This window comes from Mirounga angustirostris, unplaced genomic scaffold, assembly GCF_029215605.1.
Source record: "Mirounga angustirostris isolate CCGP_5_RB_7025 unplaced genomic scaffold, mMirAng1.0.hap1 SCAF_10, whole genome shotgun sequence".
NCBI lineage: Eukaryota > Metazoa > Chordata > Mammalia > Carnivora > Phocidae > Mirounga > Mirounga angustirostris.
In genome coordinates, this window is record NW_026991718.1 from 31455877 (window position 1) to 31482006 (window position 26130).

At 37.4% G+C, this 26130-nt stretch overlaps 1 protein-coding gene across 4 annotated transcripts in view; it reads right to left on the reverse strand.

The window, feature by feature from the left end:
* The window catches only part of MAP4K3 (mitogen-activated protein kinase kinase kinase kinase 3), a 189063-nt gene that overhangs the window by 79430 nt on the left and 83503 nt on the right, over positions 1-26130 (reverse strand). For 3 of the 4 annotated variants that reach the window (XR_008506849.2, XM_045884471.3, XM_045884472.3), the window contains exon 3: positions 13541-13631. Coding sequence is in view for 3 of the 4 variants with exons in the window: in XM_045884471.3 (XP_045740427.1) it covers positions 13541-13631 (91 nt within the window). In the remaining variant the exon portion in view is untranslated. Of the gene's footprint in view, positions 1-13540; positions 13632-23804; positions 24009-26130 lie in introns of all 4 variants that reach the window. The other variant, XM_045884474.3, reaches the window with a different exon arrangement.

Below are 26130 nucleotides of genomic sequence, written 5' to 3' on the forward strand. Positions count from 1 at the left end.
TGAGATCTTGCCATTTGCAACGACGTGGATGGAACTGGAGGGTATCATGTTGAGTGAAATAAGTCAAACAGAGAAAGACATGTATCATATGATCTCAATGATATGAGGAATTCTTAATTGCAGGAAACAAACTGAGGGTTGCTGGAGTGGGGGGTGGGGTGGGAGGGATGGGGTGACTGGATGATAGACACTGGGGAGAGTATGTTCTCTGGTAAGTACTGTGAATTGTGCAAGACTGTTGAATCTCAGATCTGTACCTCTGAAACAAATAATGCAATATATGTTAAGAAAAAAAAAAGAAGAAGAAGGTAGCGGGAGGGGAAGAATGAAGCAGGGGAAATCGGAGGGGTAGACGAACCATGAGAGACGATGGACTCTGAAAAACAAACTGAGGGTTCTAGAGGGGAGGGGGGTGGGAGGATGGGTTAGCCTGGTGGTGGGTATTGAGGAGGGCACATTCTGCATGGAGCACTGGGTGTTATGCACAAACAATGAATCATGGAACATTTCATCTAAAACTAATGATGTAATGTATGGGGATTAACATAAGAATAAAAAAATAAAAAATAAAATTTAAAAAATAAATAAATAAATAAATAAAAATTAAGCTTTGCCATAATATCCTCAAAAAAAGCTTCCCCTCCCTTATAGTTTACCCATCTACCCCAAGATAGTATTATAAAAGTTAAATGTTAATTAAAATGTTCATACCAAAAACTATGCAGAAAATTCATTACAGAATACGTCTCAAAGCATATCACTTTGATAATGCTGTCATCAATAAAATAGACAAAATGTATATTTTACCCTCACATCTAGATTCAACAAAGGTCTTTCCAAAATAATCTGTTAAAATTTATCACTGTGTTTAGATAGCATTTCTCTCTCACACTCACTTAAGATACCATAATCACAGTCACAGGAGAAATGATCAGCAAAGATTTAATAGCTTATTCCTTGTTCAATCTTCACTATTTCATCTCAAAATGTACCAGGAAATATACTATTCTTAAGGGACAGAGATGGAATAAAAGTCTTTGAACTCAGCAAGTTCAACTGAATGCAGAAGATTCTGCCTTAAGATGTCGGTCTTTTTCTCCACTGCATTCACAGTACCTAGAAGAGCCAGCAAATGAATATTTCATAAATGAATGAATGCAACAGTGACTGAAAGAATAAACATACGGATTAGATCAAGAGTCAGCAAACCAGAGCCAGTGGGCCAAATCTAGCCTGCTGCCTGATTTGTACTGACCAGGAACTAAGAATGGTTTTTATATTTTGAAATGGTTGGGGGGCAAAAATCAAAAGAAGAATATTGGGGAGGGTATGTGCTATGGTGAGCGCTATGAATTGTGCAAGACTGTTGAATCACAGATCTGCACCTCAGAAGCAAATAATACATTATATGTTTTAAAAAAAAAAAGAAGAAGAAGAAGAAGATAGCAGGAGGAGAAGAATGAAGGGGGGGACATTGGAGGGGGAGACGAACCATGAGAGACAATGGACTCTGAGAAACAAACTGAGGGTTCTAGAGGGGAGGGGGTGGGGAGGATGGGTTAGCCTGGTGATGGGTATTAAAGAGGGCATGTACTGAATGGAGCACTGGGTGTTACACGCAAACAATGAATCATGGAACACTACATCAAAAACTAATGATGTAATGTATGGTGATTAACATAATAAAAAAAATTTTTAAAAAAGAGTATTTCTTGACACATAACAATTACATGGAATTTAAATTTTAGTGTCCATATAAAGTTTTATCGAAACACAGTCACACGTATTTCTGGCTACTTTTATACCAAAGCAGCACAGTTGAGTAATTATGACAGAGAGAAACAGACAAAGCCTAAAATATTTACCATACAGTCTTTTACAACAAAGACCCCTGGATTAGATTATAATTTGATTAAATACATAATCCAGGCATATATAAAGTTCTATGAGAACCAAGAGGTAAGAACACCTAGGAAAGTCAAGGGAAATCACTAGGGAGGAGGTATCATTTGAGTTGGGTCTTGAAGTTAAAGTAGGAATTCATCAGAGAGACAGGAAAGGGATCTGAGCAGAGAATGAACATTTGAGAGAAGATGCCACACATGAGAGACTGTGGGTGTTTTAGTGTGAGTGGAACACAGACTAGCTGAAGAGACAACGGCAGGAAAGGGAGCGAGAGCAGGTTGGTTCGTACACTCCTCAGTTTAGTTACCTTCATCTGGATGGTCTCTACTTTGTCAATGTCTTTTAAAACATGGCATCCAGAATCAAGTATTATTCCAAGTGTTGCATGAACAGTGCAGCTGTTATCAGGAGTAAATCACACATGGTGCTGGTGGTGAGATGAACAAGACCTAAGAGGTGAGCTGACCTGGGCGAGTGTGATGGGACAATGCAGCATGTAACAAGAGAACACAAGTATCCAAGCATGAAGGTCAGCAAACTTAAGAGTACAGAGTGAAAAAACACCGTGATTCTAGAGGCAAAGCTGAATATCATGAAGACCAGAAGAAATCTGAAGTCACTCTAGTATCTAAAATTCACAGGTGGTCCACATACCAATGAAACGAGGCATGACGGTATGGGTGCAGTACGAGTTAGCTGCCCAGTGGCCTGGTTTTAATAACTCTTAGAATGGATGCTGAGTGCTGGCAAGATGTGTGGCCTTAACCAAAAGGATGAAGGCATTTATGACTGGTGATTGCTACACAGGGAGAAGTCTAACTACCTCAGAGAATCCAACAATTATCTCCTTTATTTGAACACTTATATTTCTACTCACTTGGCTAAAGGCTATCTTCAGGTTCTTAGCAACTGCTCTAAAAACTGCTGGTTTGCAAGGCTGAAGTTTAACTAAAACCTCTGGATCTTTTTTGTGTAAAAAGTAGTCAGATGATTTTCTCCAGTTCCACATTTACCTGGTTCATTAAAAATATGCAGAGAACTTCGTCCTGATTGTTAAATCTCATTCTTTAAAAGTCTTGATTCACATATTTACTTCTGATGTACATCTTATTAGCTCTCCCACTGTTTTACTTAAAATACTTGAGCACAGACAGTGTGACACACATTTCTAATTGGAAACACCCCTCTGTGCTGGTGCCCATAGGCCCCCGAAGTGGATGACTGGCAAGACCCTAAGCGGGAGTCTACCTTCCAGAGGCAGCTACTACAAGGGCTTTGCTTTTAAGCTACTTTGATCTGTGAGTGATTGTACTAATGAGCTTAAGGAATGTTAGAAATATCTTTTTCACTAAAGACATAAATGCTGCTCCGTATAGATGGCTTACAATTACCATTTGGCACCTCTCTGCCTTTGTTTAAACTGAGGTGTAAGACTGGCAAGTCCACCAACCAGTAAACTTTGGAATGCTGCTTCGGCTCCAATTTCATATGTGTATATGCAAGATACCCCAGCCTGTTCTCTCTGGGTTAGCTGAATCCCTCCTCTAAGAACAGTGATTCTCAAAATGTGGTCTGGGGGTCCCTGAGGGGAAAACCTTTCAGGGGGTCTTTCAGGGGGCCAGCAAGGTCAAACCATTTTCATAATAACACTAAAAAGTTATTTTCCCTTTGTACTCTCATGAGAATCCAGAGGAATTTTCCAGAAACCAAACAAAGTGATGATGATGTCATCCCTCTGACAGCTACTGCAATATGTGCTTATGTATTCCTGGTCCAAAATTTTCTGAAGTTTTCATTTCTAATATACTGAATAGCAATAGATATAACCCACATAAACAAAAGCTCTGTGTGGTACTCAATAATTTTTAGGAGTGTAAAATAAAAGGGGTTCTAATACCAAAATGTTTGGGAACCACTGCTCTAACATATTTTCACGTCTGCCCCAAATGACTCTTTCATGTAAAATACCTGTCGTGGGTGCTTCAGGAACAGGTACTGGGGACTTCTTACACATCTTATAAAAACTGGGGGGATGGCTGTTTTGGGGTCTGTTCAGGATAGAATGAAATAACATGTAAATTGCTTAGTAAAGGACCCAGAATATAAACCCAATAAATGTATGCTGTTTTCTATTCCTTCTGTTATAATTCATCTTGTAGTATATTTATGTAAGTCACCTAAGTTGCTCCTGGAACTGAACCAAGGTATAAATAAATAAAACTGGCACTTTCTTATTAAGGAAAAAAAAAAAAGAAGAGAGATGGGATTGACCGACATGACTTCTTACTAAAGTCATGCTAATCACCACTTCTTTAAGTGCTCACTAATTATCTGAATAATAATTTATCCTAGTGGGGGCTGATGACTGACATCAAGTGTAACAGTCTACTTTGTAGAAATCACCTTTTCCTTTCCTTTGCAAATTGGTCATTGCTGATCACTAATATTTTGGTACCTCTCCTATTTGTCAAAAGACACTCAGTGATAGTGGGTACCAATCCCATCTGCTAACTTTTCAGTATAAGAAGATATAATTTATATAAGTCTAAAAGCTTAGATTCATTTAAAGTGTCTAGCTGTTCTATAATTATCTCCTCACCTATCTCATGCTTCAATTCCTTCTTAATGTTTTTTTTTTACACTTTCCAATTTTTTTTTTAAAGATTTTATTTATTTATTCGTAAGAGACAGAGAGGGAGAGGCAGACGGAGAAGCAGGCTCCCCGCTGAGCAGGGAGCCCGATGCGGGACTCAATCCCAGGACCCTGGGGGATCATGACCCAAGCCGAAGGCAGACGCTTAATCATCTGAGCCACCCAGGCACCCTACCCTTTCCAATTTGAAAACAATTCTCCTCGGTAGAGAAAATGGACACAGGAAATGAGTTCTCTGCTTTCTTACATATTTCAATATTACATCATCCTCCACTTGATACTGTTCTATCCCCTTTCCTATCCTGCTTTAAAACATAATTTTCTAGTCATTCTATGAAAAATGACTCTCTAAACTTACAAAGGAAAAAAAATCAGGATTTGAAAAAATATAAACTATATACATACTTTACTTTTTAAGATGCCCAAAATACTTTCTATTTATAACATTCTATTTAGTTAAGTCTGGAATTATCAAAAAAGGTTGAATATTCAGAGTCTAACAGAAAAAGGACTTCCATCTATTCCATGAATGTCCCTCTTGTGATGACAAATCTGCATCTGCTAGGGCGCCTGGGTGGCTCAGTCGTTAAGCGTCTGCCTTCAGCTCAGGTCATGATCCCAGGGTCCTGGGATCGAGCCCCACATAGGGCTCCCTGCTCCGCGGGAAGCCTGCTTCTCCCTCTCCCACTCCCCCTTGCTTGTGTTCCTGCTCACGCTCTCTGTCAAATAAATAAATAAAATCTTAAAAAAAAAATCTGCATCTGCTTTTGGTCATTCACCAAGCCATCTGCCTAAAAGGAAAAGGACTCAAGTCAATCGGCCATTTTATGCAGGCCAATACATTCTAAAATCTTTGTCCCTAGATACATGAATTGAAACAACCACTGAGGTAAATATTCGGGGTATCACTATAGGTATCAAATTTCCTTAGAATTCTTCTCTTATTCTGTAAAGTTGTCTTTTTTTTTTTTTTTTTTTAAAGATTCTATTTATTTGACAGAGAGAGAGACAACACAAACAGGGGGAGCGGGAAAGGGAGAAGCAGGCTTCCCGCCGAGCAGGGAACCTGATGCAGGGCTCAATCCCAGGACCCCGAGATCATGACCTGAGCCAAAGGCAGTGGGTGATTAACAGTCATTAACCAACTGAGCCACCCAGGCACCCCCAAGTTGTCTATCTTATAAGGAATAGAAAAATAAATAAGGGGGGGGAGTTCACTATTTTAATCTTCTAGTTCAATGTTTACTAGAGCATATAGGAACTAACATTCTAATATTAATTCTATTTCACTGAACTGACAATATTATAATTTCTAAAACATACTTTTTAATCTTCCCATACTTTGTAACACATCAGACTTAAAACCAATTAAATATAGAATTATTTATATATTTTGCCCAAACATAACATAATTTAAAAAGTAAAATAAAATGTGAGCAAGGTCACCAAGAATCCGCAGCTCTAGAACATCTGCTAGAGAGTGGCATATACCAAATCATTCTCCCCGAAATGGGACGGCTAGCCATGGCCCCACACTGTAGTGCCCTGATCCCCGTACTTAACTGTGGGTTACCTTGCTGAACAAAAGCATCTGCCAATAGGCACTCCACTATATTCAGCAAAATAATTCAATTCCTAACCAGAACTATCAATGTGAAAAATAAAAAGTTTAATAACTGCTAGCTGTTTTAATATAGGATAACTTATTTAATGTGAACTGAATTTAAAATGTTTTGGTGCATTTTTAAATTTTTTAATATTTTATTTATTTATCTAGGGTGAGAGAGTGTGTGTATGCACGTGAGCAGGGGGAGAGAGAGAGAGAGAGAATCTCAAGCAGATTCCCCGCTGATCACGGCTTGATCTCACGACCCCCAAGATCATGACCTGAGCCAAAATCAAGAGTCGGATGCTCAAATAACCCACCAGGTGCCCTTGGTGCATTTTTAAACAGACATGCAAAAACTACTACATTTCAAAGGTTATAGGTAATTCATCTATCTGCTTCCCCTTTAACAGTGAGGGATAGTTCTGTATTCAGGGATACAAGGTGACCTGCTTATCTGTAATTATACCTAACATCCCCCAGTTCTACCTACGAATTTTCAAAGAATGGGTGACTGGACAGCAAACCTATGTGAAGTATACTTCCCATAAAAAAAAAAATCAATGTACAGTTAAACCAGTTTTAGAAATGTCACATACTGTAGTCTTCTCTTGGACATTAACAATGCCACTGATATATTAAAGGCTCTAAGAAATCCTGCAGTGAGGCAGGGGGAGCTGACAGAAGGAAAGAAGGAAAAGGTGGGGAGGGGAGACAGAAGAGAAGAAAGAAAGAAAGAATGAGGATGGAGAAAGCTGGTAAGTGGAGAAAGGGGAGGAGGAAGAAGGAGATAAAAAAAAAAAAGGAGCAGAGAGGAAAGGGGAGAAGAAATAAAACTCCTTTAATTTTGTTTAGTTCACTATTTCCCCCAATTATTTATTCCATAGACCCATTTGTCTCAAATCACATATGAGCATCCCTCAGAACTAATATTCTGTAGGAAACACCCTAGCAATACTGGTATAAGAAGGTATTCTCATAGAGAGTTCCACCAACTTTTTTGCTTAAAGCAGTGGTTCTCAACTGGGGGTGATTTTGCCCCTCAAGGAGTATTTGTTGAAGACATTTTGGGCTGTCACAATTGGGGAGATGCTACTGGCATCTAGTAGAGGCCAGGGACATTGCTAACTATCATATACACATTTGAAGTAACTGCTATTACTACTACTCCTACTGCACTTGAAGGAAACAAATGATGTTCATGGCCAAACATCATGTATAACCAAAAAACTTAAAAACAAAATAGGAACACTGGTGGAAAACTGGTGAAATCAATATGAAGTATCTTAGTTTGGCTAACGGTATTGTACCAAAGTTGATTTCTTAGTTTTGACAAATATATCATGGTTATGTAAAATGTCAGCTTTAGGGGAACACTGAGAAGAACTCTTTGTACCATCTTTACAACTTTTATGTAAATCGAACACAGTCCAAAATTAAAAGCTTCCTTTTTTAAAAAAAAGAGGGTAGCTAGTTATAAATTAAAGTGAACTTAACTATAATCTTTATTTCCACAATGTAAGCATTCAAAAAAGCATTTCCAGTTATTAGGATCCTGTGGTTTCTTTCCCTCTCCAACCTCACCTCTAGCTCTAAAAAAAATTTCTCCCAGTTTCTATATAACTCAAGAGAAAACCATGTACTGTAATAAAATGAATTTACTCTCAGTCTCAATCCCCTACACACTGGGTCCATCTTCCACAGAACATATCACTCTGTCTTAAAACCTTTAGCAAGTATGCTCAATACCTACACATCCTAATTAAAGGATAAAAGGTTCCTTTTGGCCACATCTCCACAGCCTTACCTACTGCAACGATACCCTTTCCCTTTAAGCTCTAATACGAAACTATTAGTTGTCTCCCGAGTACCTCATGATTTTTTTCATGCAGGCATTTCTGTTGCCAGAAATTAAGCTTTTCTACACACATACACACGCTAGAGTAAACACCTACTAATACTTTAACACCCAATATTTAGGAATCATATTATTCATAGAGTTTTCTGATTCCCTTACTTTGACAAAATTGTATTTTCTACCATCTTCACCACTTTGGATCTTTTGTAGAAATTATTATAGCACCTAGCATGTTATGTTGCAATTATTTGCTCATGTGTATTTCTTCTATTAGATTACGAACTCCTTAAAGGCAAGGGCTGTGTTTTATCTGTCCTTACATCTCCAAAAACCAATACAGCACTCTATACATCCTGAGAAATGTAAAAACACTTTGTGAATAATGGTGGTGATTTACAAATGCTATGAGATAAATTATCCTCATCCAAATTAGTACTCTTGATTTCAAAGGTTTAAAATGTCTGATCCAGGGGCGCCTGTGTGACTCAGATGGTTGAGTGTCTGCCTTTGGCTCAGGTCATGTTCTCCAGGTCCTAGGATCAAGCCCCGTGTGGGGCTCCCAGCTCAGCGGGGAGTCTGCTTCTCCCTCTCCTTCTGTCTCTCCCCCTGCCTGTATGCTCTCTGTCTCAAATGAATAAATAAAATCTTTTAAAAAATAATAATAAAATATCTGATCCAAATGAAATTTTTTACTGTATGGTTCTGATCTATTGGCTTATCTTTTGAGGAGCATTTGTTGTTTTTCAACTGCAGGTTTAAAAGTCAAATTGGAGAGAACTGTCTCAATTTTCTTGATTTGTTCTGAAAGGGTATGATGGGCTAGGAATGCTTAGAAGGAACCTAAAGTTGAGTCATTATTCACTTAAAAGAAGCAATATTTAAGCTCTACTGGGAATAAAGAATAGGTCTATGATGATTTAAACTGTTGTTTTATAAATACACACAAATCTACAGAAAAAATATACACCAAACCAGGACTATTTACTTTTGTTAACTTCAGAGAGAAGTTTTATCTATCCAGTCCTTGTTGTACAGTTTAGGTACTTAGGCATTTAAAAGACATAAGCTTTTAATGATATTGAAGAGAGGAATAGGGAATTCCTTATTAAGAATAACACTAGTGGGGACGCCTGGGTGGCTCAGTTGGTTAAGCATCTGCCTTCAGCTCAGGTCATGATCCCGGAGTCCTGGGATCAAGTCCCACATCGGGCTCCTTGCTCAGCAGAGAGTCTGCTTCTCCTTCTGCCTGTCGCTCCCCCCCTGCTTGTGCGCTGACAAAGAAAAAAATCTTAAAAAAAAAAAAAAAAAAAAAAAAGAATAACACTAGGTATTCTGTTTTTCAGGAGCTCAGTTTCAGCATTTCTTCAGTTTCATAGCTACCCTATTATAAAAGAGACTTCTGAGCTTAATTATATGCTGGTCATCTATTCAGTAAATTCATAGGGTAAGTTTGATTTCCTAAAGGGGAAATTTATTAATAGTAAAACCACATTAGCTCAATTTCCTCAATTTTTTTGTCTAAATTTGTTATAATAGGCTATGACAGCAAGAAGAAGAAAGCTACTAAGAACAGTATATATTTTAGGGGGTTTGTATCAAGTTCAAAAAAACAAGCTCATGGGCGCCTGGGTGGCTCAGTTGGTTGGGTGACTGCCTTCGGCTCAGGTCATGATCCTGGAGTCCCGGGATCGAGTCCCACATCGGGCTCCCTGCTCAGCAGGGGGTCTGCTTCTCCCTCTGCCCTCTTCCCTCTCGTGCTGTCTCTCATTCTCTCTCTCTCAAATAAAAATAAATAAAATCTTTAAAACAAACAAACAAAAAAAAACAAGCTCATTGTCTTTTGTAAAATCATTTGGTAATGAGAAGGAATCCAAGAAACTATGTTCCCTTTGAGATGAAATATGGCCTTCCCAGACTAATATGGTATACCAAAAAGATAGCCAACCAGGGATCTGCAGAGCTTGGTTTAAATCCTGGTTTAAAACCAGACCCTGGTTTAGATCCATCCATTTCTGGATGACCTTTAAAGAAGTCATTGACCCAGGACCCCATTTTCTCATCAGTAAAAAGAGTGGGCCTAGTGACAAGACCCCTTAATTCCTTCCAGCTCTAATACCTTGCAAGTCTAATCATTAGTATTCCACACTCTAAATTTGGCTGAGTCTGGACTTTAATTAGGAAAGAAGGGAAGAATCACTATAGAAAAAAAAGAACTAGAGAAAGAGGATTAACTGCTGTTCTGTGTTATACTATTGTTTGCTTTCCTATCATTTTCATCAGCTATGCCAGTTATAGAATAAAATCATCTATTTAAACCAGCATTTCCTATGTTAGATCATACAACTCCAAACTAACACAGATAGCTCTATCGAAAAAAATGACTCTAATTTTGTCTCTTTTACTTTGGTTTCTGGGCAATTTTGCTCTGCATATTCTCGTATTTGGATTAAAAGTACCCTTTAAAAAATTCATCTAGCTACACACAAAACATGAATTTGTGCACCTTCTCTATGTACATTATGCTCCAATAAAAAGTTTACTTTAAAAAGGATAGTCAGAATATAGTCAGAATATACATTAACTGAAATCTAAGAGTAAATACAATTTTTGTTCAGCATAACCTAACTGGCGCTCTCGTAGCATGTCTAGAAGTAAAAGTTAATGGGTGTGTCACTAAAGAGTTGCACTGTTTTGCCCCCAGTCAAAACCAAGAGTTATCAGTAAAAATGGATACAAACTCAAGAGGAATTCACATTTTGGTGGGTAACAAGAACAAATTTTTTGCTGCCTAACCTGTGTAGGAAGACTTGTCCCTAAGTAATCCAGACAGTCAAATGTCTAGTTTTAGTTTAGTGTTAGGGTTTTTTTTGGGGGGGTGGGGGGAGTTGGCAGTTTATTTCCGCTCTTTGGCAAGGAAGAGAAAGACTAAGTCAAAAGCCATGTGATCCATGAGCACAATATTACCGAAAGAACTATAGTACTCTGTCAATAACTCGAAATTAGACTGTAAACTAAATACTTGATATTAAACTCTCTCAAGCATCTTATTTATAAAATGGAAATAGTATCTACCAGAGTAATATTAATAACAGTGTTGTTGAAAACATCAAATGAGACACTAACATGATAACACTTAAAAACAGTTAAGAAGCAGTAACAGTAATAGTAGCAAAAGTAGTAGTAATAGGGGTTAGTATTTATGGAGTATTATATTTTAACCACTGTTCTTGACACTTTACATGTATTTACCCATTATCCTCAGAGTTATCATGTCATGTATCTATTATTATCCCCATTTTATGGATGAGGAAATGGAGGCTCAGAGTGGTTAAGTAATTTTTTTTTTTTTTAAAGATTTTATTTATTTATTTGACAGAGAGAGACGCAGCGAGAGAGGGAATACAAGCAGGGGGAGTGGGAGAGGGAGAAGCAGGCTTCCCGCGGAGCAGGGAGCCCGATGCGGGGCTTGATCCCAGGACCCTGGGATCATGACCCGAGCCGAAGGCAGACGCTTAACGACTGAGCCACCCAGGCGCCCCATGGTTAAGTAATTTGCTATAAGTCATTCAAAATATAAATGATGGAGTCATGACTCAACCAACCCAAACAATCTGACTCCAGTACTCAAAAGCTCTTAACAATCAAATACGCTGCTGTCTCAAAGGCAAAAAGACCAAGGTTGCCATATAAATGGATGGGGCTTTCCCAGAATAACAGATTAAGCTTTGAATGGTCCCATAGTTCCAGAAGACTCAGACCATGCTGGAGAAATACTCTTAGATCAAAGACCTTTTTGCCCTTGGGGAAGAAAAACATTTTGTAATGCTTCTCAATTGAGTATAAGTAGGTCATTTTGTTAGGACCAATAACAGTTAAATTGCTTTGAAGTGATGATTTTAACATATTGGCACAATCAATTATTTTTGTCACAAACTTAACTGATTTTAAAAGACTGCTTTTGGGGTGCCTGGGTGGGTGACTCAGTCTGTTGAGCACCCAACTTTTGGTTTAGGCTCAGGTCATGATCTCGCGGTCAGGGGATCAAGTGCCGTGTTAGGATCTGCTCAGCACAGTCTGCTTCAAATTCTCTCTCCCTGTCTCTCCCATTCACTCTCTCTCTCAAATACATAAACTTTATAAATAAAAAAAGAGAGACTGTTTCTTTGACCTGATATAGTAATTGCCTGTGCTGCATCTGTCCATAAAATAAAAATTGATGCAGAAACTGTGTTAGGTTACTGTTTGAATCACTCACCATTAAAGTGGTTTTAAATTGGCTGTTACAGAACCCATTCAAAATGTATTAACGGTCATTGACCTGGCAGTAGTACCTGTCCCTATGTTAACTGAAGTCTCCATTAAACCCACTCTTCAATCTTAATGAAGGTGGGGCAATCAAAACTGTTCAAGAGTGGTTAGAATCAAGAAGAGCTGGTCTGGTTGGCTTTTCGCAAGCTGGAAAGAAGAGAGGGCAGAATTGCCCTGTCTCTTCCATATGCTGTGCCTACATCAGAAGGCAGAAGTGTTTTTTTGTTTTTGTTTTTTTTTGTACCTGGATCATAGGACAGTGGAAGCTGCAATAAGCTACTTCCTTATATCTCTTACAGTATATCAGAATAAAATTTTAAGAGTTTTTTTAATACATAAGAAAACAGTTGGGGCGCCTGGGTGGCTCAGTTGGTTAAGCGACTGCCTTCAGCTCAGGTCATGATCCCAGAGTCCCGGGGTCAAGTCCCATATCAGGCTCCCTGCTCAGCGGGCAGTCTGCTTCTCCCTCTGATCCTCTCCCCTCTCGTGCTCTCTCATTCTCTTTCTCTCAAATGAATAAGTAAAATCTTAAAAAAAAAAATTCACCAATCCTCCTTTTGGGAGGAACCTTAAAAACAACTAGGTCACAGCATTCAGCTCATAACTGCACAAAGAAGTGAATGGAAAAACAGGATTTGACCTCGAGGTCATCCCCTATGGACTATGAGCTGGGGAACCCGGCATGGTCCTGCCAAACCAAAGAGGCCGCAAATTCATGGTCTAAGTTTACTTTACGACCTGGGAAAGAAGTCAGTGAAATAATTACAGTTCCTTGTCCTTTGGACAAGATGAAGGGAAGGGATGATGCAGTACCCTGAGGCTAGAAGCACAAAAGAAGGAAAAAGTCTCTACTAAAACCCTAGCAGTTAGAGGTGCTCCTGACTTTCTAAATCCACCCAAGTCCAGAAATAAGGGGCAACAGAATGGCATGTTTAGATCTCTAGTCCACCACAGGAAGACTAACCATAAAAGTCAATTTTTACTCACCAGCCTCCTCAATGAAACCACATCCAGAATTCCCAAGAGGACAAGAGACAAATCACAGACTACAATATTGGTCACAAAATTAACATAAATAGGTCAGAAATAAAAATTTCATTCACATAAAAATATTCTGTATCTTCAAACCATGAAGAAAATTACAAGATACGCGATTAGAGCTCATTTTATTTTGTTAAATGTATCAGGTGATGGGAAACAAACAATGTACCTGAGATAGCTTCCAAAATAAGCAACAATATTTGGGTGTTTACAGTCTTTCATCATAATAATTTCTTGCTGTACAACTGCAAAATCTTCTCCTAGAATAAAAAACAAGCATGTTGAGTAGTTAGTAGTAAGTTTCAAAATGTCAACTTGTTTCAAAACATAATAATGTTACATAATAAATAATGTTTCCCAAATATAATGATGTTATATTTAATTACAGTCTCAGTCTTGACAGAAAGTACAGTGATTAAAAGTGTGAACTCTGGTCCCAGACTATCTAGATTCAAATACTAACTCTGTCCTTTACTAAGCTGTGTGAGCTTGAGCAACTTACTTGGCCTTTCTGTGCCAATTTCTTCCTCAGCAAAATGGGGATAAAAATAATAATAACTTGTCTCATAGGGCTGTTGGAAAAGTTAAATGGGCTAATATATGTAAAATGCTTAGAACAGTGCCTCGTACAGAATAAGGGCTATGTAAGCATTTGCTATTATAAATATTATGCCTTGGACAGAATCATCATATAATTCACTAGAAAACATACATGGCTTTGTTCCTTTATTAACAAATAACACTTAATACAATTTGAGCACAAGGAAGTAATTCTTTTTTAAAAAGTTAGGGCAGGAACCCTTATCCACCAGGAGTGTCAAATACACCCCCACAGGCTCCAGAGCGGAGAGGCCTACACCCCAGCAGTGCTGGATTACCAGATGGCCCACATAACACAGGCTTCTCCTGGATTCAAGGGCCTTATTCACCAGCTGTACTGGGATGCAGAGTGGGATTCTATTTACTGTCAGTCTATTAGTAAGTAAGCTCTCTCCTTCTACTCCCTTCTTGCCCAAATTCTTCAAAATAAGATCTGGCAATCCTATAGCAGTGTCACATGCTCTGGCTCCTGAAAGAATACTTGTGACAGAGAGAAAGAGAACTGCAGTGCCTGCAAATGTGGTGAACCAGAGACTGTGCAGAAAGAACAAATGGAAGTACTTACATTCAAATGAAAGTAGTTGTGCATTACTAATTCAGCTTCTTATTGGTGGCAAAGTAAGAAACAGGTTTCCCAAGTTACAGCTCAAATTGTATCAGGTCATTATATCATCAAGCCCTGACATTTCTTGCCTTGGCATTTTCCTACTATAAATGTAATTGAGACTTAAAGTAGCCTAGCCATGAACCACTTGAACCCAATGTCAAAACCTACCCTATTGCCCCAGTTACAACGGAAGAAGTAACAGAGAAAAGAGTATGTCAGGTTCTTAATTTCTGCAATGAAGTGAGTCAAAGATTTCCAAAGGAAAAACAGGAAATTTTTATGCTTCCAAAATTTCAGAAGAAAATCACTGAATTAGGATCCTCTTCTGAGTTTACTTCAAACTATTAAGAATTCCTGATTTTCATTATATTAAGAAAAATCCAATTAGAAATAATAAATTTTAAAAATCTAATTAGAGGGCGCCTGGGTGGCTCAGTCGGTTAAGTGACTGCCTTCGGCTCAGGTCATGATCCTGGAGTCCCTGGATCGAGTCCCGCATCGGGCTCCCTGCTCGGCAGGGAGTCTGCTTCTCCCTCTGACCCTCCCCCCTCTCATGAGCTCTCTCTCTCTCTCTCATTCTGTCTCAAATAAATAAATAAAATCTTAAAAAAAAAAAAAATCTAATTAGAAATAATAAAACCAAATAAGACTAATACCAATTTTCAGGGATATACTAAATACTTGGAAAGTTCTAAATTTTGCTTTTTCACCTCATTCTCCACTGTACTTTCCCCAAACCAGTGAAGGGATTACATGAGATCAAAGTTGATCTAGTCAGAATGAACCCTAGGACTTTTGTTTGATGGTTAGAGGATAGCAGCTCTCTTTCTGGGGGTACTCATTGCACATCTTCAAAGGGAGCCAGTTTTAGAATAAAGTTGATCTGTAGAAAGCACTGAGGAGAAACAGGAAAACAGGGGAAGGAGAAAGGCTTACTTGAACCTCTGTAGCAAGCCTCATCTGCCTCTGTAAGCTTCCAATATACCTGCACATGATCAATAAGTTCCCTGAATTGTTTAAACTACCCTGAATTGTTTAAACTACCTTGAGTTGTGGTTTCTGTTACTCACAACTGTAAGCATTGCATCTTCCACTGTGATCTTTGTACATATCATAGCCCTTACGACACTGCATCAACGTCTGAATGTCTACGTTCTTACTAGAATATTATATCCTCTAGGACAAGATTATGCCTTAATCATCTATGTATCCCTAGCAACTAATATATGATCCATAAAACTGTTGCCTGAATGAATCTATGATATGACATAATTCCTCTATGTTGACTCTAAATCAAGAATGTCTCTTTTTGGTTTAATTTCAACCAGTTATTATGATATTTTATACAATTAATTGCTTATTTGATACTCCTTTGTTTTACAAAAACCTGTGAATGGTTTTAAGTCTTCAACTACATCTTTCCCAAAAAATGGTGTTAATCCAAAGTGCCTCCTTTTTCCTATGAAGTCATTTTCTAGTGATTATGAGAATGGCCAAGTTAAATTCAACATTTTTGTGGGGAAAAAGAATTCAAAGAAAAAAAATCCACAATTCAATTTTTAAAGGTAACTGAAAAAGCCAGATTTGGGCAGGAAAAAAGAAGAGTCTCTATACAGAAATAATCCAAAAGAGTCTAATAGATTTAAAGTACTTTCTTCAAAGCTCCAGAGAAATACACTCCAAAGAATAAACAGGTACTCCTACCCCAAATCCTAGCATACTTAATTGGATACTGGTAGACCAGGATGGTTAGAATAGATAATCTCTAAAAATTCTTTCCAACTCTGAGAGTCTAGGATTTTTGATAAAATTTTTAGACATTAAAGTGAAGAATACATCTTCCAAAACAAGGCAGGCAGGCAGGGAGGCAGGAAGGAAGGAAGGAAGAAGGATTGGAGGGAAGGAAGACAGAAGAAAGGAAGAAACCCTACTTGAGAAAAACAGGCAAGCCTACCAGCAGAGCAGATCATGAATAAACCAAGTAAACAGGCAGAAAAATACAAAGACTTGAGAAGTTCTCAGAATAAACATAACACATATTAAGTGTTCAATAAATGTTAACTATTTGCAGCAGGCTGAATAATGGCCCCAAAGGTAGAAAGGTCCTAATCCCTAAAACCTGTGAGATCACCTTATATATGGCAAGAAGGTTTTTGCAAATGTGATAAAATTAAGGATCTTGAGATGGGGAAATTATCCTGAATTATCTAAATGTAATCACAAGTGCCCTTGTAAGAGGGAATCAGAGGGAGACTTGAGTTTAAGATAAGAAGCATGATGCTATGCTTTGAAGATGGAGGAAGAAGCCAAGAATTAAGGAGTGCAGGCAATGGAGCTCTAGAAGCTGGAAAAGGCAAGGAAACACATTCCCCCTTAGAGTCTCCAGAGAGAATGCAGCCCTGTAGACACTTGGATTCTGACCCAGTGAAACTCACTTTGGATTTCAGAATTCCAGAACTCTAAGAGAATAAATTTGTGCTTTTCAAGCCACCAAGTTGGTGATAATCTGTTACAGTAGCCAAAGGAAACTAATACACTGTTACTATCAACATTATTATTATTCTGACAGAGCTGGCTAGCCATTCACAAACAATCTGTGTTCTCCCTTCCACTGCATAGAAGTTATTGGTGGGAGGCAATCATCTAGTCAAAGACAACATTTCCCTCAGGGTGAAACTAAGGTGCCCAAGAGACTAGTTCTTGCCAATGCAAAGTGAACAAAAGTCATGTGTCCTTGTCCCACTATTTATTTCCCTATCAGCAAACTACATGACACTGTGAGGCCCCAGGAAATGCAAGAAGTCCGGGTCCCTGAGTCACTAAAAGGAAGAAAGTCATCCAACACATTGAGCATCTGCACTGCACTATTACATAAACTTGAAATAAAACTTGATTATGTTAAGCCACTCACATGTTCTAGTTTAGTTATTACAGTAAACATTATCCTATGCTGATATAATAATTACTATCCATTTGTAAAAAAGGCTGTCCAAATTGTAATAGGTGCTTCACTAGTGTTTTCGTGGATTAACAAACAAGGTATTAGTCGCTCTATTTAATAGAAAGAGAAGAGAACCAGATTATAGGCATTTCTCTCTATTTTGTATATAATGCTTTCCTGTAAAAAGCTATATTTATTTTTTTATTTATTTTTTATTTTTTTAAACAGCTATATTTAGTCCTATGTGTGAGAACAAAAGAGGAGACTTGAATGTCATGGAGGTGGGTCTTTCCCTGAAAACTATGATAAAACACAGAATCCCTAATACCTCCTTGCCTTTTAGATACAAACTGACAATCACTGTATTTCCAACATTTCACAAAATTCTTGACTTTTCCTTCAACAAAATAATACATAAGTCGAATGTGTATGTAACTGACTGCCATTTTGGTATGCCTAATTATTTTCACTGGTGTAAATTGGGGACATTTATAAAGCCTACTCTTCTTACATTAACATAAGCATTTTGAATTAATAAACTATCCACTTACTTTTTTATAAAATTGTAACTAAAAATTTAATAAAATAATTATACAAGTTATGCTCTGCATAAAAGCTTATGCATCTAATTCCAAGTCATTGTATGAAGGCAGATGACATGTCTCTCTTCACACTAAAAAAGTAGAGGTTATTTGAAAACCACACCAGGAAAATTTAAGGATTATCTGTGTTGAGTGGTGAACCAACAGACCAGTTTCAGGGAACCAAGTCTTAGTCTATTTGTAAACTGTGTATCCTATTTCCTTTCTGTCCCCTGTGAAGTAAACACAAATTTACAAGTCATCCTCAAATTCCCTTTGTTTCTTACTTTGTTTCCTATTTCCTATTTTGTTTCTTTGCTTTCTTATTTTCCTTTTGTCATCTTTATGTCTCTCTTCTAAATGTTTAACATCTTCATAACCCTAATAAGCTGACATGGTTTGACAAATGTCATTATAATGAAATAATTCTTTGCATTATCAACAGTAATTTAGCACAGCAACTAACAACAGAGCAAGTCAGAATTAAAAATGCTTTTAATTATCATTTCTTAAGATTTTAAAAGCAAGTTTTCTCAACTTGTTATACCTTCCAGCTTATAACTCTGTGAAGAGTGAAGAGTGTATGTTTGTGTATATATGTTATTTGTGAAAATATTTAATGCTTTAACTTGGATAAAGGTGAAAAGTTACTCTTTGTATAGTCTCTCAGTCTCTCCTGAGAATATATTCAACAACCACAATACACTGAGAGGCAAATGTGATATAAAAAGAATGTGATATAAAAAGAATGTGCTAGAGACTGGAGGTAGAGTTCCAGAAATGAACAAGACTTTCCTTGACTTTAAGAAACTTGGGGGGGAGGGGGGCATAAAATTTGTATATATTAACTATAATAGCTTAAAGTCAAACCTTAAGTAATTCCCTTATTTCTAGAACATCAAATCTATACTTGGCTACTGGACTCACCATATCTAGCAATTCACCATATCTAGCACAGTGTCATGATAAAGGATATGTACTTTGGAATCAAAATATTGATCTATGAAACCTGATTTCAAAAATTTCTAGTTGTATGATCTTGGGCAAATTCATTCATATTCTTTTTCTGAATTCAGGTTCCTCATAAAAAGGAGATAATAGTGCCTCCCCCTCTTAAGGTTATTTGTAAGGATTAGATGAAAGAATACTTAAATACTTAGAACAAGGCTTCACATATGTTCATTACTATTATCTGCTGTTATTACCACCTAGTAGGACTTGTTATTTGTAATTCTACATTATTTCTCCTACTATTCTCCCTCTTCACTCTACTTCAGCCACACAGTCCTCTTTGCTTTTCCTTGAATACCATAAACAAGCTCCTGTCTCTCAGCCTTTACACTTTCTATTCAGACTACCTAAAGCACTCTTTTCCTGCCAGATGGCTTGCTTCCTCACTTCTTTCAGGGCTCTACTCAACTGTCGCCTTCAAGGTGAGACCTTCTCTAATATCCCTATGTAAAATAGCAACCCACAATCACAACCCCACAAACACCCTTACTGCTCTGTTTTTCTCTATAGCATTTACCATATCTAATATACTGTATGTCTACTTATTCACTGTGTCTCCTAACACATGATAGGGACATTGAATATTAATGAGTCAATTAATTATTCTATAAATTCTAAGCAGCTGAAATCCACAAGAGGAAAAAAATAAGGTGGATAAATAGTAAAAATACAAAATTCTCATTATTTGTAGTATATATGATTATGTTCCTGGAAAGCAAGCAAACCAAAATCAACTGAAAAAACAACCAGAAACAATTTTTTAAAAATCCTTAACAAATTAGAATATAGCAAATTAAATTATATATCTAAGGATAAGCTTTAAAATTTGTAGGCCATAAAGTATTTTGGGAGATAAAGATAAAAAAATGGAAAGACACTTTACTTTTTTTTTTTAAAGAGAGAGACCGTATGTGCACGTGAAGGGGGTGGGGAGAGGGAGAGAATCTCAAGTGCAGGGCTCAATCTCATGACCTTGAGATCATGATCTGAGCTGAAATCAAGAGTCGGACGCTTAACCGACTGAGTCACCTTGGCGCCCCGACAATTCACTTTTGAATAGAAGAATTTACTATGGTAAAGATTGCAACTATCTCATGAATTAATGCCTGAATTAATGTAATACCAATCAAAATACCAACTGAATCTTTTTCTGAACATTAAAAAATTAAAATTATATTCATCAGAAAAAATAAACATGGGAGAACCATTTTGTAATTGGCATTACTTTAAAATAAGTAGCGCTCATTTAAGAATTGATATACCCAGAAGAATTCTCACCTATTTTGATTCTTTATCTACCCTGGATCACTCTAAATGCCCTCTGCCACAGAGATAAGGAAAAGAAATAAAAAGCATCCAAAGTGGAAAGGAATAAGTAAAATTATGTTTGCAGTTGACATAATCTTGTAAATTAAAAAAAAAAACAACCCTAAAGATTCCATAAGACAACTGTAAGCACTAAAAAATGAATTCAGCAAAGTTGTGGGATATAAAAACAACATACAAAAATTAGTTGTGTTTACATACCTGAGCAATGAATAGTCCAAAAAGAAAATTATGGAAAATCTCAATTATAATCTCATCAAAAAGAATAAAATACTTAGAAATAAACTTAATCAAGGAAGTGAAAGACTTGTACACTAACAACTACCAAATATTGCAGAAAGAAATTAAAGAAGACATAAATAGAAAAATACCCATATTCATAGACTGGAAGGCTTTATATTGTTAAAGTGTCCTTACTACCAAAGGTAATCTATAGATTCAGTGCAATCCTTATAGAAATCCCAGTAGCATTTTTTGCAGAAATAGAAAAAACGACCCTAAAAGTCATGTGAAACCACAAAGGATCCTGAATATCCAAAACAATCTTGAGAAAAAAGAACCAAGCTGGAGACGTCACATTTCTTGATTTCAAAACATACTACAAAGTTACAGTACTTACAACAGAATGGTACTGGCATAAACACAACATACAGACCAATGGAACAGAACAGAGAGCCCAGAAACAAACCCACACATATATGGTCAACTGATTTTGAACAAGGGCACCAAGACTACAGAATAGGGATAGAACAGTCTTTCCAAAAAATGGTGCTGGAAAAACTGGATATCCACATGCTGAAAAATGAAACTGGACCCTTATCTTACACCATACACAAAAATCAACTCAAAATGGATTAAAGACTTAAACTCAAAACCTGAAACTGTAAAACTTCTAAAAGAAAACACTGGGGGAAAACTTCATTACATTGGTCTTGGCAATGATTTCTTGGATATGACACAAAAAGAACAAGCAACAAAGGCAAAAATAGACAAGTGGGACTACATCAAACTAAAAAGCTGCTGGCACAACCAGGAAAACAATCAACAGAGTGAAAAGGCAACCTACAGAATGGGAGAAAATATTTGTAAACCATGTATCTGATGTTAATATCCATAATATATAAGGAATGCCTACTTCTCAAAAGCAAAACATCTCAAAACAAAACACCCTGATTAAAAAAATGGGCAAAGGACTTGAATAGACATTTCTCCAAAGAATACATACAAATAGCCCACATACACATGAAAAATGTTCAACATCACTAATCATCAGGGTAAATGCAAACCAAAACCGAAATGCGGTATCAACTAACACTTGTTAGGATAGCGAAAGGAAGGAAGGAAGGAAGGAAGGAAGGAAGGAAGGAAGGAAGGAAGGAAGGAAGGAAGGAAGGTAGGTAGGTAGAGGGCGGGAGGGAGGGGAGAAAAGAAAAGAAAAAAAATGTTGGTGAGAGTGTAGAGGTATTTGAGTACTTGGAAACTGTTGCTAGGAATGTAAAATGAAACAGCTGCTACGGAAAATGGAGTAGAGGTTCTTCAAAAAAACAAAAAAAAAGTAGAGCTACCATACGATCCAGCAATACAACTTCTGGATATTTGCCCAAAGGAACTGAAATAGGATCTCAAAGAGGTATGTGCACTCCCGTGTTCACTTCAGCATTATTCACAATAGTCAAGAGGTAGAAACAACCTAAAAGTCCACTGATGAACAAACAGATAAAGAAAGTGTGGTGATATATACAGTGGAATATTGTTCAACCATTAAAGAGAAGAAAATCATGTCATGTGCAAAAACATGGGTGCCCCTTGAGGATGTTATGCTAAGTGAAATAAGCAGTCACAGGATGATTACGGCAAGATTCCACTTATGTGAGGTCTCGAAAGTAGTCAACAACCACAGAAACAAAAAGTAGAATGGTGGTTTCCAGGAGCTGGGAGAGAAATGAGGAGCTATTGCTCAATAGGTATAGAGTTTTAATCATGCTAGATGAAAAAGTTCTAAAGATCTGCCGTACAACATTGTGTTTATAGTTAACAATACTGTACTATAAACTTAAAAACTTGTTAAGGGTAAATGTTTTTTACCACACACATGTATGCACACATGTGCACACACAGTGTCCTATGGCCAGAGAGAAAAATTTAAACTCAGACTATGGGAAACAAGTAAGATTTCCCATGCCCATCTTATGGGTACTTCATTCACAAACCTTCCTGCTTCCATTCTATTTTAAGCACAGAGAAGTAGGAATGTCCATCTATGCTATATGTAAAAGTATTTCATAGCTAATTTTAATTTACCTTTGATATCTGCTACCTTTAAAAATACATAATTTATAAAACTGCATTTCATATTATAGAAACAATAAATGGAATTAACAGTATTTCAGTAGTTCGTGGCTCACTTCCCAGAGCTGTTATTTTCTTAAACAAGCTGTCAAGCACTGTCTCAAACTACCAGAGTACCAAGAAGTACCAAAATCCAATTACTATCTTAAACTACCAGAGGACCATGAAATCCAATGGCTGATTTTAAAAAGATAAGAAACTGACTTTAAGTAATTACAAAATAAAATTATAAAATAGTTTTTTGTAAAACCACAGAACTAGTAACCAATGTTTAGTTTTGGGAGGAATACTCAAATCACAATTAGTACCACGCAGAAATATAAAGGAAGTATTTAATAATCCTATGGACTTCTCAATATTCCAATATAAGTGAAAAAATTAACTATGATAGCAGTATTAGTATTCTTAAGGATTGCACATAAGAAAATGACTCTTTATATCATCTGATGAAAATACCTTACAGTCTATTTGTTTGGCCATCTTTTCCTAAGTGTTCATGATTATCAATGCTTAAGATAAGTCACTCAGATTTGCATAAATTGTTACAAATCAACTTTGACCTTGGGTTCAATAGGATCAAAAAGAAATTTCCTTGCTGAAACTAAATGGTAAAATATCAAAATATCCTGATCCACATACCAAGAGTTTCCAACAGATGATTAGGTTTAGTTTTTGGTTTCAAGAAAACAAGATTTCCACTCTTTAAAAAAACCAAACCAAACCAAACCAATCCTAACAGTGTTTTTCAATCTTGTTTTCCTAATGGCCTCTCCCAATAAAATTTTAATGCCACAGATCCTGTGTGTGTGCGTGTGTGTGTGTTTATCTGTGCCAAATACATAAAAAGAGTAAGATTTTTTTTTCACACCCAAAGAACCAAATTCTACCCCCTTTTCATTTTAAAAAAAATATTTGAGAAAACATTCCCCAATGTGAACAGACGGTCTCCAGGCAGTGAGGTTAGAGTGGTTTAACCTGAAATTTCCTGACTAACCTGCTAGGTCTCTTTTTCTCTTACCTGGATCCAGCTCTTCTTTTGAGAGCCTGGTTTATCAATGTAGCTCTGATGGAAGATTCAAAATAAAGCAGGTACCCATAACTCAGAAGTGAATTCTCAGTACCAGTCCTCTGGATTATATCCCTCCTACTTTATTAAAAATTATACCAGCATGCCTAGAGTTTCTTTATGTAAAGTAGGTCTGTAGTAGGCTCGAAAAACATTCTGGAGTAAGAACAGAAAAAGGAAACATAAATCATGGTATAGTTTTTAAACTAAAACTAAAGAATATAATGGGCAATAATTTCTCTACCTTTATCATGCTTACCAACAAGAAACTCAATCCTATTGTTAGGGATAGTTCTAAAACTTCGAGATGCTTCAAGCTCTCTGACGGTCTGGTTTTCTCTCACAGGCTTGATTTAAAAATACAATTTTCTAGTGGCTCCTGGCCCTGAGGCTATTTAGGCATAAACCACAGCTGAATAAAAGAAAATATCAGTCCCTAAAATCAAAACAGTAGAGCAAAACTATTCTCCCCATAACCTCAATTTAGATGTACACTGTTCCTCTCCCTTTCCCCTAGCAACCTACCAGTCATGTTTCAGTCCTATTCTTCCCCCCTAAAATCTCATGCAGTCAGCCCTGCCTTCCATGCCACTCAACTGTGGATGCTGTAAGCGTAGTAAGTCTTCTTACCCCCAGGGTCTCTCTTCTCAATTTGTACACTGACTGTGCTACTAACCTGTAAAAAAAAAAAAAAAAATCCCCAGTCCACAGGGTAAAGTCTAAATCTTTGGGCTACTACTTACAGTTCTCCATAAACTATCATCAATCCGCTTTTCACATCTTATTTCCCACTATACCCAGACAGAGCATATCACTCTAGTCTTATTTCCCAAACAGGTCTAGTACTTGGCCAACACCACCTTTGCTTTCACACTATCCTCATATGAAATACCCTCCATTCTCCTATAGCTAGCAAAATCCTAGCCAGCCTTGGAGGCTCAGCTGAACTGTTCCTTTCCTAATTATACCAAGTGAAATGAACCTCACAAACTCTATGGAACCCACCAAATGAATCAGGATATATGAGCTACTCAGTCCTCTTAGTGTCCTCTCATAGAGCATCTTGCCTAGATACTCCTATCTACAGCATATCAGAGAGTAAACAGTCAAAGCCTGATATTTATTGACCTGGGAATGGATTAAGTTTTTCTAGTCACAGCTACCCCCATTCCTTACTGCCCCAGAATTCATATACACATACTCTTGGCTCAACGAGTGACTCCCTGTAGTTTGGATGCTACATAAACACTCTAGTTAATTTTCACATTGGGTAACAAGCTCCTTGAAGACAGGAACCCTGTCTTTGTATCTTCTATTCTAACTAAACTGAATGCTAAATAAAGATCCATGCAGTTAAACCCACTGAACAGACACACAGGATTGGAAATGAGGAGGAAATGGCAGATATAGTAAATAAAACGTCTTTTGGGGGGGGGGGGGCATTACCTTCAATGTGTAAATACCTAAGCTGTCCAGTATAGTCAGCCTCAAGCCCACAACGTGCCAGAATATATTCAAGAGTGGCTAAGCAATCCATGATTAATCTTTGAGAAGTAATTATCATAAATGATGTAATAATGATTCTCTTCATGATGGCCATAAACACAGCCAGGCACGGAGTAAACAACTGGCGGTAAGGGACCTACCACAGCGCTCCAGGGAGGAGGGAAAAGGAGCCAGATCAATCATTCCCCTGGTGTCTTCCACTCTATGATGAAAATAAAGGGGAGGAAGCACCTCTCCTACCTCTCGGGAAAGAAAAAACTCATGTCAAAAGGAGACAGAAAGGAAAATTTGTAAGACGCAACTTCAGAGAGCCATGAAGAACCAGTGGAGCGAGGGTCTTCCCGGTGCTGTTTCAAAATTTTGCTCTACAGGGCGCCCGGGTGGCTCAGTCGTTGGGCGTCTGCCTTCAGCTCGGGTCATGATCCCAGGGTCCTGGGATCGAGCCCCGCATCGGGCTCCCTGCTCCGCGAGAAGCCTGCTTCTCCCTCTCCCACTCCCCCTGCTTGTGTTCCTGCTCTCACTGTGTCTCTCTCTGTCAAATAAATAAATAAAATCTTTAAAAAAAAAAAAAAATTTTTGCTCTACAATTCACTAAATGTTGCTCTCGTGGAAACAAAACAGAATACCCTGTTCTTCTTACTATGAATTTCCCTGCTCATCAATCTCTCTACTTTTCATTGTGTTGGAAAAGGAATGAGTTTCCCCATTTAGAAGAGCTGCTACCTAATTAATCAGTGTTATCTGCATTTACATTCTACTTTAAAAACTAGTG